Source organism: Dermochelys coriacea, chromosome 20, assembly GCF_009764565.3.
Source record: "Dermochelys coriacea isolate rDerCor1 chromosome 20, rDerCor1.pri.v4, whole genome shotgun sequence".
NCBI classification, from domain to species: Eukaryota; Metazoa; Chordata; order Testudines; family Dermochelyidae; genus Dermochelys; species Dermochelys coriacea.
The window spans coordinates 1,038,027-1,061,608 of NC_050087.2; the positions used below are offsets into that span (position 1 = coordinate 1,038,027).

Consider the following 23,582-nt stretch of genomic DNA (forward strand, 5'->3'; position numbering starts at 1 on the left):
TTTTGTCAAGCCATTGACAAGCCATTGTCAAGCCGTAGCTATTGTTTTGCCTTTTTTTATAATAAAAGCAGGTCCCCTTTCAGAAGCAGATTATAGAAACAGTGCTTCTTGCCCATCTGAGAATAGTCCAGTCTTTAAGTCTTCAGTTTCTCTTTCCCACTCCTAATATAGAAATGAGGCTTGTGGATATCCCTGTACTAGACCCAGAACAGAAATACTACGTTATGTTTACCACTTATGAAGTGCTCTTAGAAGTGACATTTCTTCCAATCATCTGTTTTTAGTATTTAACTGGTCTTCAATCTCTTGTACTATTTTACATTGTATAGCTCTTGGTTCACATAAAATCAGTATCCAGTTTAATCTATCTAAATTGCTATAGCTGCCTCTGAGGTGGAATATGACAGCTGTTTAATAGCTCACAGCAACAGTTTGAAAGAGAAAATTAACAGTGTCCTTTTGACACTTCAGGGAAAATAGAGGGACTTCTAATGTAATTATCTAAATTAGGATTTAGCCAGGACACTGGCTCAATGTGAGATGAAATTATTATGATCACAAGTGACCAGGACCTGTTTCACATTCTTGTCCAGTACATTGGAGCTTTGGGTTCAGTGCTGATTCAGAAGGAAGAGATCCTTCTTGCAGCACCCTGGATTTTCTTAGATGTCTTCTGTCGCAGAGTCCCCAGGTGATGCTCTGGAACTGCTTCCTATGAAGCCATTCAGGATTCTAGGGAAGTCTCCTTTCTGTGAGCAGACTGTCTTCAGGATACACAGCTCACCTGGCTTCCACCTTCCTGGGTCTGACCTCGGAGCATTCAGCATCCTCTGCCCCTCCGTGCGCTTCCCACAGCGAGTCCGCCCAGGCGGGGTCCTGGGGAAGCCAGGGGGTCCTGCCCCCAACTTCACAGTCAGACATGACTCTGAGCCAGCCAGTAAAACAGAAGGTTTATTAGACGACAGGAACATGGTCTAAAACAGAGCTTGTAGGTGCAGAGAACAGGACCCCTCAGCTGGGTCCTTTTTGGGGGGCAGTGAGCCAGACAGCCCCATCTGAACTTCACTCCATGTCCCCAGCCAGCCCCAAACTGCCTCCCCCTCCAGCCCCTCCTCCTCTGGGCTTTGTCCCTGTCCCAGGCCAGGAGGTCACCTGACTTTTGTTCTCCAACCCTTTAGCTCTCACCTTGCAGGGGGGAAGGGCCCAGGCCATCAGTTACCACAAAACAGGGTGTCGGCCATTCTCTGTGTCCAGACCCCTGCACACAACTGCCCTCTGCAACGATCATACACCCTTATCCCACCCCCTAGATACTTAAGAACTGCATAGGGGAAACTGAGGCACCCCCACACTATTCAGAGGAAACATTAAGAACAGTCCCACTTCGTCACATCTCTTCCCCCTTTCGAGACTGAACTGAGTGGGGTCACTTTAGCCGGTGACCTGGGGAAGTTCGAACCCACCAACATTCCCATGGATGCCCCAGCATCTCTCCCATTCCTTGGTGAGAGTTACACCAGGCCCTTCCAGTTTTATGCCCATCCAGTTTACACCCTCCCTTAGGTCAGGGGTGGTTGATAGCACTCGCATGCCGCATGTGGGAAAGTTTATGCAGCCTGTACCCTTTTGCCACCCCAAAACCACCAGGGATCAAACTGGGATCGGGTCTTCTCCCAGCGCTCCAGTCTGGAGGCCCGCAATTCGGGCTCTCTTGGTTAAGAGCCCCCATCTTGACCTGAGCCACATACTGTTCACTTACAGAACTAGCATGGAGACATTCCTTTCTCAACAACCTTGTTTCCCCAACAGGCTGGCCAAACACAGCCACTTGGTTATAGGACTGTTTAACTTTCTTAACAGCTTTCACTCCATCTGAGACCTTCTCCAAGCCATCCACACTGGATCCTTCAACAGGAAAGCCAGTGGCTTCATTCAAAACAGAAACTTTCTGGCTATTAGGAACTGAAACTGTCTTGATTAAAGAAAAGGAGTACTTGTGGCAACTTAGAGACGAACAAATTTATTTATTCACAGTACTGAATGCATCCGATGAAGTGAGCTGTAGCTCACAAAAGCTTATGCTCAAATAAATTTGTTCGTCTCTAAGGTGCCACGAGTACTCCTTTTCCTTTTGCGAATCAGACTAACACGGCTGCTACTCTGAAACCTGTCTTGATTAAATCACTTTTTCACATCCTTCAGTTGCAGTAAACTGCTTGCAAAGTCTACCATGAGGATTCCTTTCCCTAGCGGCTTTTCTATGCAACAATTCACCCCTCACAGAAATTCTGCCCTTACCCTCTTCACCTAGGGCTTGCTCTAGAGGAACACTTTCCTGAGCAACAACAGACTTTCTGGGTCTCACTTACATCCAGAATTACCTCTGGCCCATCAGGCGGATTCCTACACAATCCCCTTTCAGGCAAACTCACAGACTTCCTAGATAAAAGATTAGAAGCCTTCTCCTTCTCTTTGCCACACACCAGTTCAGGAATCTTTTCCTTCTTGCTACCGGTTTCCGCACCCTCAGTAGGTAACACAATCAAATCACCTTTCCGTTCTCCTTGTGCCCTGGCTAGGATCTCACCCTGACTAGACAGAGTTGCTACAGCCTTTCCCAGCCACACACTAGCAACAGGCAAAATACAAGCACCAGAATTGTCTGGTCTCTAGTATTTTACATAGACACTAATTGGATGAGACCTAGTGACAGGGCCATTCTCCTGAGCAGACACAAACTTAGGACCATTTCCTTCCCGGGCTTCAGCTGAATCCAGAACCAACTCTGAGACAGCTGCACTATTCTCAACCATCCCAGGCTGAAAGGCCCCTTCTGTCCGCTCCATAGACAAAGAACTGGAGACACCTTCTCCTTTCCCAGACACACAGCTCGGGATCTCATTTGCCTTGTCCCAGCACACAGGGCTGTACACAGACAACTGCTTGGAGACCGGGATAGCTCCCTCCATAGGCGAGTCAATACCCCTGACAGACACAGGCACGTTTCCTTCGCTGTCCCAATTCTCCACCCAGCTAACAGGTAAGGTGCAGGGACACTCATCTTCCACTCTCCTGGCCTTCCCACCCTGCTGACTAGACAGTCATCAGCTCACAAGGCTGCCTAGGCTCATCCAAACTTTCCTTACCAAGCACCTTGCCACTCCCAACAGATCCCCTGCCCTGCCTGTGTCTCCCCCCACTCAGCTGGGGTCTCAGCTCCCACTGTGCTCAGCGCTGCCCTTGCTGTCCCAGTGGGGGTAGGCAGCGAGCTCGCTGCTTTCCTCGCTGCATCAGAGCCAGCGTGAGCCCCCTCTCTGGTGTGCAAGGGGGCGGGGAGCATCTCTCTGTCCCACCTAGCCCGAAGGGTTTGGTTACAGGCAGGCAGGTAGCCTGAGTCTAGCAGCTCCTTCCTGCTGCCAGCCAGGTCATCTGCATTTTCACTGACCATTTCCCTCTCTGTCGATTGGTTCCCTGGATTCAAATTCAAACCCTTGGCAGTTACAGGAGCAGGGCCTGGATCCTGTCCCAAAGAATCATAGAATCATAGAATATCAGGGTTGGAAGGGACCCCAGAAGGTCATCTAGTCCAACCCCCTGCTCAAAGCAGGACCAAGTCCCAGTTAAATCATCCTAGCCAGGGCTTTGTCAAGCCTGACCTTAAAAACCTCTAAGGAAGGAGATTCTACCACCTCCCTAGGTAACGCATTCCAGTGTTTCACCACCCTCTTAGTGAAAAAGTTTTTCCTAATATCCAATCTAAACCTCCCCCATTGCAACTTGAGACCATTACTCCTCGTTCTGTCATCTGCTACCATTGAGAACAGTCTAGAGCCATCCTCTTTGAAACCCCCTTTCAGGTAGTTGAAAGCAGCTATCAAATCCCCCCTCATTCTTCTCTTCTGCAGACTAAACAATCCCAGCTCCCTCAGCCTCTCCTCGTAAGTCATGTGCTCTAGACCCCTAATCATTTTTGTTGCCCTTCGCTGTACTCTTTCCAATTTATCCACATCCTTCTTGTAGTGTGGGGCCCAAAACTGGACACAGTACTCCAGATGAGGCCTCACCAGTGTCGAATAGAGGGGAATGATCACGTCCCTCGATCTGCTCGCTATGCCCCTACTTATACATCCCAAAATGCCATTGGCCTTCTTGGCAACAAGGGCACACTGCTGACTCATATCCAGCTTCTCGTCCACTGTCACCCCTAGGTCCTTTTCCGCAGAACTGCTGCCGAGCCATTCGGTCCCTAGTCTGTAGCGGTGCATTGGATTCTTCCATCCTAAGTGCAGGACCCTGCACTTATCCTTATTGAACCTCATTAGATTTCTTTTGGCCCAATCCTCCAATTTGTCTAGGTCCTTCTGTATCCTATCCCTCCCCTCCAGCGTATCTACCACTCCTCCCAGTTTAGTATCATCCGCAAATTTGCTGAGAGTGCAATCCACACCATCCTCCAGATCATTTATGAAGATATTGAACAAAACGGGCCCCAGGACCGACCCCTGGGGCACTCCACTTGACACCGGCTGCCAACTAGACATGGAGCCATTGATCACTACCCGTTGAGCCCGACAATCTAGCCAGCTTTCTACCCACCTTATAGTGCATTCATCCAGCCCATACTTCCTTAACTTGCTGACAAGAATGCTGTGGGAGACCGTGTCAAAAGCTTTGCTAAAGTCAAGAAACAATACATCCACTGCTTTCCCTTCATCCACAGAACCAGTAATCTCATCATAAAAGGCGATTAGATTAGTCAGGCATGACCTTCCCTTGGTGAATCCATGCTGACTGTTCCTGATCACTTTCCTCTCCTCTAAGTGCTTCAGGATTGATTCTTTGAGGACCTGCTCCATGATTTTTCCAGGGACTGAGGTGAGGCTGACCGGCCTGTAGTTCCCAGGATCCTCCTTCTTCCCTTTTTTAAAGATGGGCACTACATTAGCCTTTTTCCAGTCATCCGGGACTTCCCCCGTTCGCCACGAGTTTTCAAAGATAATGGCCAAGGGCTCTGCAATCACAGCCGCCAATTCCCTCAGCACTCTCGGATGCAATTCGTCCGGCCCCATGGACTTGTGCACGTCCAGCTTTTCTAAATAGTCCCTAACCACCTCTATCTCTACAGAGGGCTGGCCATCTCTTCCCCATTTTGTGATGCCCAGCACAGCAGTCTGGGAGCTGACCTTGTTAGTGAAAACAGAGGCAAAAAAAGCATTGAGTACATTAGCTTTTTCCACATCCTCTGTCACTAGCTTGCCTCCCTCATTCAGTAAGGGGCCCACACTTTCCTTGGCTTTCTTCTTGTTGCCAACATACCTGAAGAAACCCTTCTTGTTACTCTTGACATCTCTTGCTAGCTGCAGCTCCAGGTGCGATTTGGCCCTCCTGATATCTTTCCTACATGCCCGAGCAATATTTTTATACTCTTCCCTGGTCATATGTCCAACCTTCCACTTCTTGTAAGCTTCTTTTTTATGTTTAAGATCCGCTAGGATTTCACCATTAAGCCAAGCTGGTCGCCTGCCATATTTACTATTCTTTCGACTCTTCGGGATGGTTTGTCCCTGTAACCTCAACAGGGATTCCTTGAAATACAGCCAGCTCTCCTGGACTCCCTTCCCTTTCATGTTAGTCCCCCAGGGGATCCTGGCCATCTGTTCCCTGAGGGAGTCAAAGTCTGCTTTCCTGAAGTCCAGGGTCCGTATCCTGCTGCTTACCTTTCTTCCCTGCGTCAGGATCCTGAACTCAACCAACTCATGGTCACTGCCTCCCAGATTCCCATCCACTTTTGCTTCCCCCACTAATTCTACCCGGTTTGTGAGCAGCAGGTCAAGAAAAGCGCTCCCCCTAGTTGGCTCCCCTAGCACTTGCACCAGGAAATTGTCCCCTACGCTTTCCAAAAACTTCCTGGATTGTCTATGCACCGCTGTATTGCTCTCCCAGCAGATATCAGGAAAATTAAAGTCACCCATGAGAATCAGGGCATGCGATCTAGTAGCTTCCGTGAGTTGCCGGAAGAAAGCCTCATCCACCTCATCCCCCTGGTCCGGTGGTCTATAGCAGACTCCCACCGTGACATCACTCTTGTTGCACACACTTCTAAACTTAATCCAGAGACACTCAGGTTTTTCCACAGTTTCGTACCGGAGCTCTGAGCAGTCATACTGCTCCCTTACATACAGTGCTACTCCCCCACCTTTTCTGCCCTGCCTGTCCTTCCTGAACAGTTTATAACCATCCATGACTGTACTCCAGTCATGCGAGTTATCCCACCAAGTCTCTGTTATTCCAATCACGTCATAATTCCTTGACATCACCAGGACCTCCAGTTCTCCCTGCTTGTTTCCAAGGCTTTGTGCATTTGTATATAAGCACTTGAGATAACCTGTTGATCGCCCCTCATTCCCAGTATGAGGCAGGAGCCCTCCCCTCACAGACCTTCCTGCCTGTGCTTCCTCCCGGTATCCCGCTTTCCCACTTACCTCAGGGCTTTGGTCTCCTTCCCCCGGTGAACCTAGTTTAAAGCCCTCCTCACTAGGTTAGCCAGCCTGCTGGCAAAGATGTTCTTCCCTCTCTTCGTAAGATGGAGCCCGTCTCTGCCCAGCACTCCTCCTTCATGGAACACCATCCCATGGTCAAAGAATCCAAAGCCTTCTCTCCGACACCACCTGCGTAGCCATTCGTTGACCTCCACGATTCGACGGTCCCTACCCAGGCCTTTTCCTTCCACGGGGAGGATGGACGAGAACACCACTTGCGCCTCCAACTCCTTTATCCTTCTTCCCAGAGCCACGTAGTCCGCAGTGATCCGCTCAAGGTCATTCTTAGCAGTATCATTGGTGCCCACGTGGAGAAGCAGGAAGGGGTAGCGATCCGAGGGCTTGATGAGTCTCGGCAGTCTCTCCGTCACATCACGAATCTTAGCCCCTGGCAAGCAGCAGACTTCTCGGTTTTCCCGGTCAGGGCGGCAGATAGATGACTCAGTCCCCCGGAGGAGAGAGTCCCCGACCACCACCACCCGCCTTCTCCTCTTGGGAGTGGTGGTCGTGGAACCCCCAACCTCAGGACATCGCATCTCATGCCTCCCAACCAGCGGAGTCTCCTTCTGCTTTCTCCCCCCAGACCTATCATCTGGTCCACTCTCCGCATTGGTACCTGTGGAGAGAACATGAAAGCGGTTAGTTACCTGTGTCTGTGTTACTGGAACCCGGACATTCCACTTACCTCTTCTGGAGGTCACATGTTGCCAAGCTTCTTCACTGGCCTCTTGGCCCCTCTGTGCAACCTGCTCTACATCTTTAGAGCTTTGTGCCCCTAGAAGGCTATCCTGAGTTTGGTCCAGAAAATCCTCAGTCTCTCGTATACAACGCAGGGTCGTTACCTGTTGCTCCAGACCTTCAATCTTCTCTTCCAATATGGAGACCAGCTTGCACTTTGTACAGACAAAGTCGCTTCTGTCCTGTGGAAGAAAGACAAACATGGCACATCCAGTGCAGGTCACAACAGCTGAACCCCCCCCTTCCATATCACCTACCTACTATGAGCTTCCTCAGAGACGTTGGCAAGATGTAAGCCTCACTGGGCTCACTCCAGGCGAACTCCCAGGCAAACTCCTGCTGTGAGCTGCTCTGCTGTCCCCGCTGCTCCGCTGGTTCGCGAGGCTCCGGCTATTTTCAAACAGCCAGGCTTCCCTGACGCAAACACACAGACACCCTAATGCCCGCCCCCTGCAGGCTAGCAGCCAATCAGACACTCACTCAGGCTCTCTCCCTGCCCTCCCAGCAAACACACGCTCGGATACTTCCTCAGCAAGCAAACACACACACTCGGATACTTACCAGTCCCAGGCAAACTCAAAGAGAGACAGTCACCCCACAACAGGGTCTCACAGCTGATATCCTGGAGAACCCCAAAGACCAGCCAGCCCCACCCCTCCTGGGTCTGCACAGGGATCTGGGCTATAGGCAGGGCAGGGGCTTCATCCCTGGGACCCTCACACAGCCCCTCAGCATCTGAGGCTGCACCACCTAGGGCCTGACAATAGTTCTGTGTCCAGGATCTCTCCACCGTAGGCATGTCTCCCCATTGACCAACACCTTCCGCTCCCACTGGAGGTCCGAGGGGCCTGAGCCCAGGAGACTCCACACAGACATATAGGTTGGGGTCAGGAGTGGGAGCCTGTCCACCTCCCCACCCATCTGGCTGACGGAGTCTATGGCCTTGGGACCCAGCAAGGGAGCTAGATACCGGGGCTTTTCTGCAGAGTCCCCCTTGTTCAAATCACCAGCCTGCTCCAAGGCAGTAAGGTGGCATCCACATCCCCCCCTCCTTAACCAGGGGCAGCAATTTAGTATTGAGGGTCCCTGCGGAACTGGCACCCCAGGGTCTATCCCCGCTCACCCCGGGAGGTCCCCTCTGCCTCTCCGCTCTACCATCGCCAGTTCATGCTGCTGCTGCTTCTGCAGCTCCTTCTCGGGCTCTCAGTGTCTCTCACAGTCCTCTTGCTCTCTCGGACTCGGCTCCAATCCCCTCCGTCTCTGATCCCCTGATGGGGAACCCGATCGTGAAGACCCTCGTCTGGTTGGGGACAGGAGTCTTGGGGATGCCTGGCTACCACTCCAGCTGCTCCCAGATCCTACTATAGCCCCATTTGGGTCAGGAACCTGTTCCTTAGAGTGGTCATCCTCCTCCAGCTGCATGATTAACTGTGCTTTGGTGAACTTTCCAATGCTCAACCCTCTCTTTTTTTTTGCATAGGGTTACTATGTCCTTCTTAAGGAGATGGTGACAGGCCCTCACTTCGCTCTTCCCAAGTTGTTGTGGACTCACAGGTCTGTGTGCTCTCAGCTCCCCACGGTTTTCAGGGAGAACCCCTAGTGTGCCAGCCCTTCTCGAGGTCACCACCTCTTTGCCAGGGTTGAGCTGTAGACTCCTCCGCCCGTGGGACTGCTCGCTGCAATCCCCAGGGGAACCCTGTTACTGCAAAAGTCCTTCTCTCTCCCAGGGCCAAGCCGCAGGCTCCTCCACCCCTGAGACTAATCTTGACCTGGTTGGCTTGGCTTAAATCTGTTCATCTGCCAAGATGGTATAACTGAAGGCTGAGAGTTCCAGTGACACTTCAGGAAGGTGACTGATATTGGAATGTGGAAAATGAAGTGTATTCCAGTGTGGTGACTTTTCATCCACATTATTTGTAAAGTGGGGGAGAAAATAAACAGACTTGGGGGAGTTTTCTGTTGGAGTGGGGGAGAGTTAACCGCTGCTCTCATTTAGATACTTTAAATGTTACTTTAAATGTTCTGCCTTAAACCATCTCTGCAGCGGGTATGTACATGTTTCTGAATCCCTCCAGGGAGACGGGATCTAAAAGATGAAGAAAATAGTGCATGATATTAAACAGTTCCCACCCTTCTCCCTAATGTGGTTAAATTCCCTTTTGTTTCCTAGCATGGCACTGGCTGGGGATTTGGCTGCAGCTTTTCAGGCAGCTTGAGAGAAACGGTGACAGCTGGGAGAGTCTGACTTTAGAGTGTGCTTGGGTAAAGAGTAAAGGGTCTTTATCAATAGCAAGAAGCCAGAAACGTATTTAACCTGAGTGTCTGTCAAATCCGAAAGCCGCTACTGAAGAATTAACTGATTTGGGAGAACATTAATGGGATGCAGAGCTTTTTGCCTCTTATCACCAATCTGAATGCAATCTTGGTTAGGAAAATCACATGTTAAGTCACTGAACAGTTGCCTGTTATGTGAAATGAGCTAGTGAGTGTCAGTCTAATTGGTAGTGGATGGATGTCCATGTTACAGTTGGGACACTAGTTTGTAATCTCAGTGGAGGCTCAAGAACTAAGGGCACTGAACTGTTCTCAGCCCTAGTGTGGCACCCCCCCGCTCCCGGGTCAAGTTTGGAACAAATTGGTGGAGTGGTATGCCTTGATGCAGAACCTGTTCTAAGGAGTGACAGGTCTTGATATGCCAGCAGTGTCTTTAATGAATAATAAATTCAATTAGAAAAACTCTTCATGAGTTGAGGTTCAGAAATAGGGGAATGGCTTAATAATTGGATGCTACCAGAAAAACGGACCCAATTTTTCAGTTCCCCCTCCTCCTTGTTAATAATTAAGATAGAGACCCAGCTGTTATGAATATATTTGTCAGGAAATGGAATTGGCAGGATAGTTGCCCTCTAAGACCCTAATCTTTCAGATTTTATGCACCATTTATAATTTACCCCCTTTTTTTTTTAAAGTGCCTCATTAGGGGGTGAGGGCTGGACTGGCCTAGTTCACATTGGCAGACTCCAGCATTGTTCAGTGGCAACTGTCTTCTGTAGCTGAATGCATGTTATCTATTGCATGGCCTGAAAGTTGATCAGATTATCATGGGTGGCTCTTTGTGTTATGGACATAGAGGGGGATGGGGAATCTACACTCCCCACTGCCTTCCAAAAAAAACCCCAAACTCCCTCTGTCTGAAACATTCAGCAAATATTATTGGTCCTTTTTTAGAGCCAGTTCTGTCTCAGCAAAGCCTTAGAATAATCTGTGTCCTACCCAATGGTAGATGAGTTTTCCTGCTCACAGCTCTGGTCGGTTTCAAGGGGGTTTCTCTGTCCTGATTTCTGCAGCTTTGATCTGTTCATGCTCCAACTGCAATCAAGCAAACTCCACATGCAAAACAGATGGGGCTTGCATGGTCTCCATCTCCAACCTGGATGGAGTTGAGCACCACATCCGGACCTGCATCCCTAAAGCAGAGCTGATTCCTGCTGGAAAACCCTTCTATTGCCTGAGTTCAGAAGATCTGCGAAACACACATTGCTGCTATTCTGATTATTGCAATGAAATTGACCTAACGGTGCCCAGTGGTGAGTAAAGAAATCCTCTGTTATCTCATCGAAGATGTGGTATTGTCTAATAGTTAGAGCAGGGTTGGGAACCAGGACTCCCGAATCCTGTTCCTAGTTCTGCCACTAACTTGATTTGTGAACAGTGGCAATTCCTTCACATCTGCAAAAAGGGAATAGTGATGATCTACTTCACAGAGGGTTGTGAAGCAGTTTAAGATCCTCTGATGATAGGCAAAACATTATCAAATTGTACCATTCAGCTTGTAGGGTGGGAAGAAGCCTCTAAACTGGATTTTCTCTGATCTCCCATTTGGTTCACCCACCTTCAAATGTTTGATGTGATCAAGACAGCACAAGTCTCCCACCTCATCGGCATTACCCCTAGTGCCCCCCACAGAGTCCTTTGAAAATTAGGTTCTTTCTCCATGCTGCCCCTCAGTCATGGATGTCCTGCCTCTGCCCAGTGCTCTAGGCCCAGGATGGCCTGAGGATAAGGAGCAGTCCGTGGGAGTAGTGCCCCGTTGTGGCATTGAGTGGCACTGCAGTCTGCTTTTTATCTGATAGAATTGCTTCCTATGGGACTGAAACTCCTCTTTCAGTCATGAGCTCTGAGTGTGGTTTTACACTTCAGAGTAAAATAAGGGAGATGTTTGAACTCTGAGTGAGTGCAATAGAGACAGGGCCTGTCCTGGAATGAGGGTGCTGGAAGAAAAGTGACTTGTCAGAGTTCAAGGCCAGAAGGGACCACACATTGTCTAATCTGACCTCCTGTAATGCTCGGCAGCCACACACTTAAACCCAACCACCTGTTCAGTCACAGTCCTTGTGGCAGAGAAGGCACATGCTGCTTATCTCCCTCATTCTGGGCAGTTTCTCTAGGTTCTCATGAGTTGCAGAATGGTACCATCATCCATCAAGGTAGGAGGGGAATTCTATTTTGTGTGGCTAAAATCAACAACTGGTTAAAGATTTGAGCTAAAGACTCATTGGCTGTTGCATATGGGGGATAATTCCTTCCTCCTTCACTATAATTTTTATTAAGAAAGTTGGCTTTGATGGTAGCCAACTTACTGCTTTAGCCACATTGCTATGTGAAGGCAGTGACCAATTTATTTTGGGGGAAGGTGGGAAGGAGTGCTTTGCATTGAGCTTAAGTGATCATCTGGCTGATTACGCAGTAGTGACTGTGTTGGGAGGGAGCAACACATCCAGGCCTAGGGCAGAAAGCTAGGTTAATCCAAGAGCCTCCTGGGCAAGAATAAAAAGGAAGTTGAGTACACGGGGGGGCCCCCATAAACAAAGCTACCATTCCTCATGTAAGGTGAATTCTCAACTTAGATGGAAGATGCACTGCAGACTGGTCTTCTGAAAGTGTTTGGTTATAGTTCTTAGTCTCACTTCAGGACCTAAAATACGCTATCGTAAACCCTAAACTGAGCGCTCAACTGGGGTCATCAACTGCTTCTTGCAGCTACAGTAAAAGTGATGCCCTTCCTTATCTGTTCCTACCCAGCCTGTTTACCTGTCCTGCTTTGCAATAGCTAGTGAATTTTGCTGCTTGGAGTGTCCTGTACAAGTCCTGAGACAGAGTTAAAGTAGTTGGGGCTGTAAGAGAAGGGATTAGGGACTCTTGTCTACATGGTTTCGAAATATATATATATAATATATATATATATATAAAAAATAAAGGAATCGGGTTGTGCTTAAAATGTTTGTTTTTCCCTCCTCCCACTAAAGGTCACGTGAAAGAGAACGAACCTCAGTCTAGTTGGGGCCCTGTTGAGTTAGTAGCCGTGATTGCAGGGCCTGTCTTCCTTTTGTTTGTCGTCATAATCGTAGTGGTTTTCGTCTTTCATCACCACCAACGAGTTTATCACAATCGTCAGCGGTTGGACATGGAAGATCCCTCTTGTGAAATGTGTCTGTCCAAGGATAAGACTCTGCAAGATCTAGTTTATGATCTCTCCACTTCTGGCTCTGGCTCAGGTACTAAGCTGCCGTTGCTTTTGGAAATAATAAATGTCATGTAATTGTAATGGAATCCTGTATTCTGAAGTGCTCATCACCGTGGTATCAGTGTTCTAATATAAGGCCATTGGCTATCCTTCCTTATGTACAGTCTGAGTGGTAATAGGTCACTGGTGTTCGTTCTAAATCCAATTGTACATTAGACAGTGAAGCCAGTGGCCCAATATCGGCACTTGGATACTTTGGTGATGGGAACTGTAGAATACATAAGAGATACTGTACTCTCTCATCATTGAGTCATTTGGCATTTACATAAAGTCGGCTTTGTGGATTTCAGTGTATAAAATCTAGATCATACCCAGGAAACAATTCCATCTACCTGTAAATGCAACATCAGATATAGCTGTCCCTGCTCTCTCTTGTGAATTTGATACCTTCCCTTGACTCAGGATACAGAGCATCTGGTTCATGTGATCGGTGTTTGGTTCTGTACCATTTTTGAATTTTTAACAAACTTCACTGCACATCTACAGGTTACCAGTTTTCAAATGACACTAGCTCCATCAGAGCTGATGGAGAAATGGCAGATTCTCTTTATAGAAATTGCATCAGAGTTAAGAAACTAGTATATAGATTTTACATTTATATAGCACCCTTCAACCCAAAGAATCCCAAAGAAAGGTGTAAATGAACTACCCACAAGGTTAACTTCCTGGGCACTTATGTGAATCCTCTATGGGGTGGAATTGTGTGGTTTAATAGCACACAACACTGTCAACAAGTTGGGACAAAAAATGAATTGTATATCCAGTTGACATTCTGCCTCCACAGATTGCCCCTGCAATGCAACTTACACAAGTAGGCATTTGGCCAGGACATAAGCATTAAATGCTGTGTCTCGTGTGCAAAGTGCTGTGGAGTCTTTAATGAGCGGAGCTAGTCAGGACTCCAGCGTTGTGTCTTACTTGAAAGACTGCATCTACAGCAATGCAATAGTCCCTTAACAAAAGCTGGGGTGTTGCTTATTTTAGTGCTGTCTCTGTCTTCAACTCCACTGCTTACATGTAGCCTCTCGATGTTCCTTGGAGAACTTTCTCCCTGTGAGCACAGACTCTGCTCAGCTTACAAGATCTGATGGGGATCACAGCACAAGGTGGTGGGCCAGGTCTTGGCCCAAAGTGATTTGGAACAGTTAAGAAATTGCAGGACTCTTGTGGTCTAAATCCATTGAGATGTTTTTAGGTCTGTATCAGTGTGTGTTGACTTATTGATTTCCTTGTAGAGAGAAAGCTAGCCATTTGATTTTGTTGCTGTTTTTGTGGTTTTGGTGATCTGCCACTGCTGTTGAAAGACCTTACATGTTGGTCCTGTTGTAGCAGGTTCAGGGTAACTTTGGTTAGAAATGATATATTTTCTTATGTGCAACGTGCATGTGGTTGCTCAGATAGTGTACTGATGAGTGCAGCAGAAGAACCTGTATAGAATAGTACTTCGAATCCAGTCAGAATAACTGGTTTCAGAACACGGGGCAGGATTGTTCTCCAGAATTTTGTTCTGAATAAAAACTGAGCTCACAGAGAAGCGTTTGGAAGTGGTCAGTGAGTGACAGTGAATGACTGGCAACGGGGAGAGAACAAAAACAAACTGATCCATATGTTGGAAGAAGGGCAAAGGACGAGAACGATTTTCTTTTCCAATCACTCTTCCCAAATCAGTTCTTGAAAGAGGGAGGCGAAATTTTCTAGTTGTGAAAACTTGTATTTGTGGGCCAAAGCGCTTCCATCCCTAGCAGAATAAGATATGGATCTTGGGTTTTTATTTGGACTGCTAAATACAATCCAATCCAACCAAGACAACCCTTTGGATGTTCTGTTCTAAACCTTGTAGAATCTCTCAAGTGTCCCTCATCTGAATTCTTCTTTCAATCTCTTGCCCACAGGTTTGCCACTCTTTGTCCAGCGAACTGTGGCTCGAACCATTGTCCTGCAGGAGATCATTGGAAAAGGCCGCTTTGGGGAGGTGTGGCGTGGCAGGTGGCGTGGAGGTGATGTGGCCGTGAAAATCTTCTCTTCACGGGAAGAGCGCTCCTGGTTTAGGGAAGCAGAAATATACCAGACTGTCATGTTGCGACATGAGAACATCTTGGGGTTTATTGCTGCAGATAACAAAGGTAAAAATGCTGTCTCAGCCTTCAGGATCAAAGTACTAATGGCCATAGGTTCCTCGGAGTTCCACGTTCTAGAATAGAATCTATTTTTTCTGTCTTTTTTTTTTAATGAAATAAAGAAAGCCATCAGTATATTTGTAAAGTGTTATGATCATTTCCCCAAATTATAAAAATAGCTAGCTATCATTAAAAACTATTAAAGCTGTCAGTGTGACATAACATTCTTAACATGGTCAGTTATGTTCTTCACTTTTTTCAGTTAATACAAGTATTTGCTAGATCAAAATAATTCTAATAATTTAACTTCATTAAAACAGGGATAGAGTACAGCCTGACCTGTGCACCGAAAGGCTTAGCAGTATTTCCTTTGTCCCTGAGTATGGGCTTAATCCACAGAACTCACCTTGCTGAGAAGAATCAGTAAAATTGCTGCTGTCACTAGCAGAGACATTGCGTCATTCATAGTACAAAGCTACCTGTCACTGCTTCAATAATGTGAAAAGCTGTTTGGGAAATGCGCGCGCTCTCTCTCTCTCTCATATAGATAGATATCTCTCTCTCATATAGATAGATATCTCTCTCTCTCTCTCTCATATAGATATAGAGATAGATAGATAATATAGCACTAAGGTGCTATAAGTAATCATTACACTTTGCCTTGTAGTTCTTCCCTTTTCTGCTCAGACTTGCTGCTGACCTGCAGTCTAATCTGGCAGCTCTTCCTATGTTTGTTCAAAAACAAAATGCCCTGCAAGTGCTGATGTTATGCTGCTCTCTCCACTTTTTCTCTTGCTACAGATAACGGGACCTGGACTCAGCTGTGGCTTGTCTCTGATTACCATGAGCACGGCTCTCTGTTTGATTACCTCAACAGATACACAGTGACCATTGAGGGAATGATTAAACTGGCCCTGTCTGCTGCCAGTGGATTGGCACACCTACACATGGAGATTGTGGGGACCCAGGGTAAGAGAGTGCTAGCAAAGTATCCTAAACATGAACTAGACATTCTTTGGAGAGACTAAATCGGAAAAGGTGAAGACAGAAATATGGGGCTTGTATGATGCACAGGGTACCTTGTACTGAGAGAGAGATGGAATTTAATCATAAAATGAAAGAGGAAAAGTTCCTTAAGGACCTGGGGACTGAATCTAGGCCAGTTAGGTATTGAGCAAAAGTAATTGAAATGAATTAGTCTTAGTCCAGCTCCTGTTAGATGGCGGGGCGGGGGTGGGGGTGTGTGCGCATCTCTCTCTCTTTCTCTCTCAGCTGGCTCTGGTTGGGATGGGGAGCACAGAAGAGATTAGCATAGGCAATGACAGAGCAAAACTGATTGTAAACTCTTCAGAGTAGGGATCATGTCTGTGTGTGGATGAGACAGCTGGTGCAGTGGATCTGCTGCAGTTCAAATAATAGTACTTGGAGGTTAAATGGAAGCTCTTTAGTGTTTTTAGCACCTTTCACTTGTACAGAGCTTAATTTAAATAAGACTGGAGGAAGAACAGGGCTGCAGATCCTACTAGCAAAGTATCCTAAACATGAACTAGACATTCTTTGGAGAGACTAAATCAGAAAAGGTGAAGACAGAAATATGGGGCTTGTATGATGCACAGGGTACCTCTGGATTTGATGACCGCCTCAGTCCCTCCATTTTCTGTGTTCAGCTCATCTGCACTGATCAGATCCACTAAGGTGAGAGAGGAAAATCTGCTATTGAGACTTATTTTACTCCACCAGGAAAACCAGGGATTGCACATAGGGACTTGAAATCCAAGAACATCCTGGTGAAGAAGAACAGCATGTGTGCCATTGCTGACCTGGGTCTGGCTGTCCGGCATGATTCTGTTACCGATACCATTGATATTGCGCCAAATCAAAGGGTTGGAACCAAACGGTAGGGAGCGGGCTCAGCTGTACTCCTGGTCAAGGTTCAGTGCTATCAGAATGAGGGTATAAACCAGCAGTTCTTGGGCCACATGTGGTGTGCTTTTTAAAAAAAATTTTTGCTGCTCTGGTCTGAAAGGGGGTAGGGCTAACTGAGTGGGAGACAGCATCTGGCAGCCTGCTGGAGCCCTCTTGCCAACAGGGGGCTGATGAATGCTGCTGGGGGGCAGGGTGTGGGAGAGTGGGTCTCTGGGCAGGCTTATGGGGAGGGGAGGCACTGGGAACTTGGAGTTTGTGGGGATGCTGCGGCACCCCAAGGTTTTAGGCCATGGGTTGGGACTCTGGTCCCTGCTGTCTGGTCCTGCTCTGTGGAGGTGTCTCTGGGTGGGGGGCGCTGGACGTAGGGGACTGTGGGGGGGCAGGAGGGTAGGCGCTCTGGTTCTCAATCTGCGACCCACAATGATAAATAGGTTGAGAACCACTGGTATAGAAAACATGTGAGCCTTACTGGGGATTGGTAGAGTTTCTATCTTAAGTGTTGGCAGGGTTTCCAGAGTATTGAAGGAGAATATTTAGTGGCTTTTTTGTTTATAAATAAATCTAGGTTTGAGGTACTTGAGCAGTCACAGCCTACTTCCTATTCCCTCCACTTATGTCCTTCCCAGGCTAAGGTTGACTAGATGGCCTCTGCTTCAGACAATTTGCCAATTCGCCCTCACCTCCACCCCACCTCAGGGGTCATTGCTATCTTTGGCTCAGTGCACCTCTGACCATTCCCGCCTCCTCCTTTCACCCCTCTTTCTTTCTGGTGTTTTGTTTTGCATTATTCTGTTTGCTCTCTTAACACAGTGTCTGCTTCTGTCCGCATCATTGGGCTCCGTTTTTATTTTCATTGTTTAACTTCTGTGCAGCATCCAAGCACTGTATCTGGTAACACACGTTGTATACAATAAACATGGAGAATTCATCATTGATGGTCTTCCAGAGAGTCCCTCTGACAAGAAAATAACATTGTTTTTTCTTTGCTGCAGATACATGGCCCCTGAGGTCTTGGATGAAACCATTAACATGAAGCATTTTGATTCATTTAAATGTGCTGATATCTATGCCCTTGGCCTGGTCTATTGGGAGATTGCTCGTAGGTGCAGTTCAGGAGGTAATGTGTTTTCAGCTTCTTTTCCCCACTGCCACCCCCCCCACCAACCAAAAAAACCCCACAATCCTTGTCTTTGACTTAACTGAGGCCTGGAGCTAGGAGAGAATAACCTGTCCTTCAGGCAGTCGTGGAGACAGCTATAGTCCCAGGATACAGGGGTAAATGCAATGTCACCCAAGAGTATGGCCACCAAGATGGTGGTGGCGTGGGGAAGAGACTCAAGACTACTCATAGACCAGGCACGTGAGAGGTAATAGGTAGCTGTGCTGTTGGTGGCACACCTATTTCTTTAGCCAAACCTTAGTGCAGGAAGTGGTGTTGCTGATTCAGTACATAGGTTGCTTTCCTATGAATCAGTACTGAACCAGTGTCCTAGCATATAGTAGTGGATGGGAGCAGGGATGGGCATCCTGTTGTTGGAAGTGCCATCTTTTTGTATCCACTAAGTCCTGAGCACTTGTGGTCAGTAAACATATCTTGGCCCTTTTCCCAGGAAAGGGGAGGTGCCCACCCCAGTGCCCTGGCCTAATCCCAGTTAACTGCATTCTGCTTCCCTAAATTGCTGACTCTCTTCACATTTGTAAGTCATGTCATCCAGGCCGGGGGTATTGTGGCTCTGGTGAGAGTGGTAGTGATTTCAGTTCTCTATGAATGACCTTTTCCCTTCCAATGCTTAGGTATCCACGAAGAATATCAACTCCCATACTATGACCTTGTGCCCTCTGACCCCTCCATTGAGGAGATGCGGAAGGTGGTGTGTGATCAGAAGTTGCGCCCCAACATCCCTAACTGGTGGCAGAGTTATGAGGTAAGATATGTCATAGTCTTCCTTTGAGCCTAAAGGAAATGCACTATCCACTGAATAGGTAAAGATTAGATTCAGTCCTGGACACTGAGTTCCAGATTCAGTAAGCATGGAGGCTGGATTTCCCTACTCCAGCCAGGAGTGACTGGTCCCTCCAAGGCAGGTTTGGGGTCCATGGACAGAATCAGTGTGGGGAAGTCCAGTGGGAAAGCGAACATGGAGACTTGAGGATCCCATCTGAGGCTAGAGAGTAGGTGGTCACTCTTGCACTCCGCTTGGTGGAGAAGGCCAGATGTGTGCTCCCAGAGCTTGGATAGCAGGTCTGTTTCAAGTCCATTGCACTCATCTATGTTGCATATAATGAAAATCTGAGTGGTTAATAATTCCATGTTAATAATAGTGAGTGAACTTTGTTACCTTGTAACTGCTCTGGAGCTGTGAAACATCTACCTCTTAATGCTTGACTTTTTCAGAGCACTATACAAATGTTAACGAATGCTCAGAACAACCTCGCTGTCACATTATACAGATGGGGTGAAAAAGTTGGATCTCGTGCAGTTCCTAATGGTCCATGTCCTTATAAAAAGCAGCAGTAATGCATTCCCATGTTGGTGGAATGGCTAAGAATCAGATGGCCCATGAAGAGACTCTCTCACCTCATCTGTAGAAGGGACATCCCTCCGGGTAAAGTATGCTGACAGGGTAGCATGGGGAGCTTGCATTGCTGCTGCCCATGCTGTGCCTATTCTGGGGAGAAGCAGAGGGCTTCAGTCATGGCACAGTTACCTTCCACAAGCTTTGGATTCACTTTAAAGCTTTTGATTTGGTGTGTTAGCAGAAGGAACTGAACTCTCTGAAAGGGACAGGGCTGATGTTTCTCTCCGTTTCCTGGCTAGGCGTTAAGAGTGATGGGCAAGATGATGCGTGAGTGCTGGTATGCCAATGGTGCAGCTCGGCTAACGGCCCTCCGCATTAAGAAAACGCTCTCGCAGCTCAGCGTCCAGGAAGATGTGAAGATCTAGCCCACAAGTTGCAGCATGAGGAAGCTGCCAAAAGCTGCCATGATAGTCGACAGGATTGAGGCCTACCTCGTGTTTCTACCCAACCTACTGCTACCAACCAGACCATGTGACCTGTGGGCTGCTAGCCAGGGATGACAGAGCCTATTAAAATGTTTTCTTCCTGGTTTGGGTATGAAACAAACAAACCTTTTATAACCACCTCTTGACAGCGTGGAGACTTGAGAGAGATTTGTGCGGATGGATCTCGCTGTGACCTTAACTTTTCTTTGATGGAAATCCCTGTGCAGTCCAGTGAATATGGCACGTTCGTTGGGAAGCGTTCAGGGCCTGGGAGTGGGGAGGGAAAGGGATGGTTGTATTGCCATACCTGCAGGTTTTCCAGGGACTGGCACAGACACACAGAAGAGGCATCAGCTTCATAAAACCATTTCTCCTTCTTTTGAGCTTGAAAAATTCAAAAAGCCAGACTGGCTGCTAGTGTGTGCAACAGTGTGTGCCCTGTGCCTGATCAGTCCCCTTTAGATGTGCAGAGTATCTGCTTGTAGGTTGGCACATTCCTGTTCGTGTTTCTTTGTGCATGTGCAAATCTAAAGTGTCCTCTTCTGAGCTACGCGTGCTGGTGCCTTGCCTGTCCAGTAGTGAGCATTATCTAGCGTGAATAGGCTACTTACAGCCAGATCCTTCTTCTCCCAGAGCAGGCCTCTATCCTGCCAGTTGTACGCCAGCTGCAGGAACTTTGTCAAGTTGTCTCACTGCCATCCCTCTCCTTTTTTTTAAAGCAGGGTACTGATTTTTGTCCCTGAAATTTAAGCTTTTGGTTTTGAAAACCCTGGTTTGTAATGTGTGGTAGTATGGAAAGATTGCCTTGCCAGAGGAGCCATCTGCAGGAGGGATGCAAAGGAGACAAGAAGCATGTCTGAGATTGGAGCTGGCGCTACCCCTAGGTGGAGGGGACCAGGCCACAGGGACATGCAGGACATCAGCCTCTTAGGAACATAACCCTTGGATCTCTCAAAGAGCTTTGGCAGAAACGCTCTAGAACTTGGAGCTAAGCGTTTAAGGTCTGATCTGTGAAGAGCTTAGTGTCCACGGAAACAATTGTGCACAGCACCTCTCAAGGAGCACTCTGCACATTGCAGGATTTGACCATTGGTGACTGGGATTGGAAATACATGTCCATCTTTTAAATATACATATATAAATGTCTCCTATTCTGGAAGCAGCTGTGTATAACTTTTTGGGTGGGGTAGGGAGGGGGTAACTGCATGAATCTTATCTTAATTGAATAACCAATCAGGGTGAAATAGAATTGATTTGATTGTTGCCTAGTGAATGTTAGAAATAGCCCAGGGCTGAGTCCTGTATCTGAACTGAGTGCAGCATTAAAGGCAACATTAGAAGGCTGGGTTGTGTGATGGTTAGGGCGTTATCTGTGCTATGTAACTCTGAAGCCATAACTTTTAACTGGAGTGCATTTGATTATTTTTTATTTGATTGGGAGGGTCTGGATTTTAACTTTTTTTAATATTGTTAATTTTTATAAGAGAAGAGAAACAATCTATAATTACCTCTCAACCTCTTTGTTTGTAAAGAAATCACTGCAAAAAAGGAAAAAAAAAAATCCAAATGCACACAGCTGAATTTACACTGGAACTTTCTACTCGAACCTTGAGCCTGCTCTGTAAGGTGAGCATTCATCTCTTCTCTGGCTCGCAGGTTTAATGGACTTTCTGTTCACTGTCTGTCTGTCTCTCTCTTCCCTCAGGCCCCCATCCCATCTGTGATTTATATCTGTTAAATGAGGAGTCTTTTGCATTGTGTTTGGAGCCATTTTGCATTCTCCCATTGCTTTTAAATGAAAGGCAGGACAGAGCTGCCTCCCTATCTGCAGCGGTCTGCATCTTAGACCCTGGGTTCCCGGGGCAGCATACAGGGTTGGTCAATGTACAGCTTCCCCTTCTGATTCGTTCTGATAATTTCTCTGCCAGAAATTACTGTATCTCCAATGTGACTCGTTACTTACTGAACCCTTCTTCTGCATTGAGAAACCAAGGTGGTGTGTGCCTTAAAAATACCTATAAGACTCTTCAGCTACTGTAGCAGGACGTTTCGAATGAGACTTGTGCAGGGGCTGGGGAGGGTCTGAGCGACTGAAATAAACTGCCACAGAGAGGCCCATCACACTAATTAGTAGGGGTTGCCATCTGGTCTTTCCATGAGCATTAAGAAAATTCCCATTCGGAGCACAAGATCTCCTGTTCCATTAGCTGTCCAGAGACTTTCTTTATGACACTAATTCAGCAATTTAATTCCTTGGTTGATCTGCTCCACCACCCCACAACAGTAGACACACGTACCTGCCTCAATACCATACCAAACAGCACATGCCAGAGTTTTACTGGACTGAATGTCTAAAAGGGGTGGGGTGGAAGGGGGTGGCATCACCTTATGATAAGGATTTTGAAACACTCAGTTCATAGGTACGGATAAGAGCGGTCAAACCCTCACTGGACCCTCTGAGATGGGAATAACAATGTAGCATTTACACAGCACTTTTCATGCAAATGTGCCAGAGTGGTGTGCAAACCTTACTTAGCTGACTTGTAGCAAATCTAGGAATCCCTTTTCCCGGCACTGAAATGCAGTCTTGTCTGAAGAAAAACAGACCAGCTGTCTTAACGGCATACAGTAACTAAACAGTTGGGATCAGGCATTTGGTTCAATCAGGGGAGGTGTTTCAGGTTGATCAATGGCATCAAACTGGGGAGGGGTTTCAGGTCAAAGTTTGTGCCTCTAGTTTCTGACACAAGATGAATGGATGGTACTCTGGCTTCAGAACAGATCTTTCTGCCCCCTTTCTACGTACATTTTATTAGAAAAGGACTGTAAAATAGTCACTTAGACACTTTACCTCTTCAGTATGCAAATGTAAATACATTGTAATATAGGAAATCTTGTGTTTAATATAAGAACAAGCTGTCCAATTTCTGCTGTACATCATTAAAGTTGTTTTATTCACACAGACTGTTGGACTCTTTCTCTCAAACCCAGCTTGCTATGTGTAACCTGCAAAGGGTTAGTCCTGGCCAGTGGGTGTAGCTGTGTATAAACAAGGAGCAGGAAGGGAGTGGAGGAGGAGTAACCAGCAGTACTTGGTACTTGGAAAAAATAAACTAGAATAGCAGGAGAGGGGAGATGTCAGACTGTGAAGCAGTCTCGAGGGCCAAATGGGAAAGCGCCAATGCTGTGGGACACTTTAAAACAGGCAGGATCCTAGAACCTGTACTGTACGGTGGCCCTGCCTTGATCCCCGGGAGCTCACCTGGAATGACCCTGGGCTCTTCCTACTGTAAACTCTAATAGGTGAGTGTGGTCTAGTTTTTTTTCTTGTGTGCATCACATGATCTGTCTGCATGGCTTCTCAGCAGTGGGGATTGAACCCAGGTCTGCTAGCCTGAAGCCAGTGACACACACACGTCATCCACCTGCTAGAGTCTACATCAGCTGTATTTCCCCCTTGGGCAATGCACCTTAACTTTACCTTGCTTGGCGTTTCCCAAACATTGGGTCACAACCAGATTGTAAACTGGTATCTCCCCTCCACAGCAGGCCCATGGCCAGAGGGGGCCACCCCACTCACATTGCAACAGTGTGACAGTGCCACTCCGCTCTGGACTGGCCACCTCTGTCACAGAGGGGAGGGGCTGTGATCATGTGCACCAGGTAACATTTCC

General features: G+C 47.3%; 1 protein-coding gene across 1 annotated transcript in view; it reads left to right on the top strand.

The window, feature by feature from the left end:
* The window catches only part of ACVR1B (activin A receptor type 1B), a 31,738-nt gene extending 8,870 nt beyond the window's left edge, over positions 1–22,868 (top strand). The window contains exons 2-9 of the mRNA XM_038378795.2: positions 10,625–10,864; positions 12,584–12,832; positions 14,754–14,984; positions 15,780–15,947; positions 16,719–16,875; positions 17,897–18,021; positions 18,699–18,829; positions 19,723–22,868. Of these exons, the coding sequence (XP_038234723.1) occupies positions 10,625–10,864; positions 12,584–12,832; positions 14,754–14,984; positions 15,780–15,947; positions 16,719–16,875; positions 17,897–18,021; positions 18,699–18,829; positions 19,723–19,848 (1,427 nt within the window). The 3' untranslated portion in view covers positions 19,849–22,868. The remainder of the gene's footprint in view (positions 1–10,624; positions 10,865–12,583; positions 12,833–14,753; positions 14,985–15,779; positions 15,948–16,718; positions 16,876–17,896; positions 18,022–18,698; positions 18,830–19,722) is intronic.
* Positions 22,869–23,582: the final 714 nt, after the last annotated feature.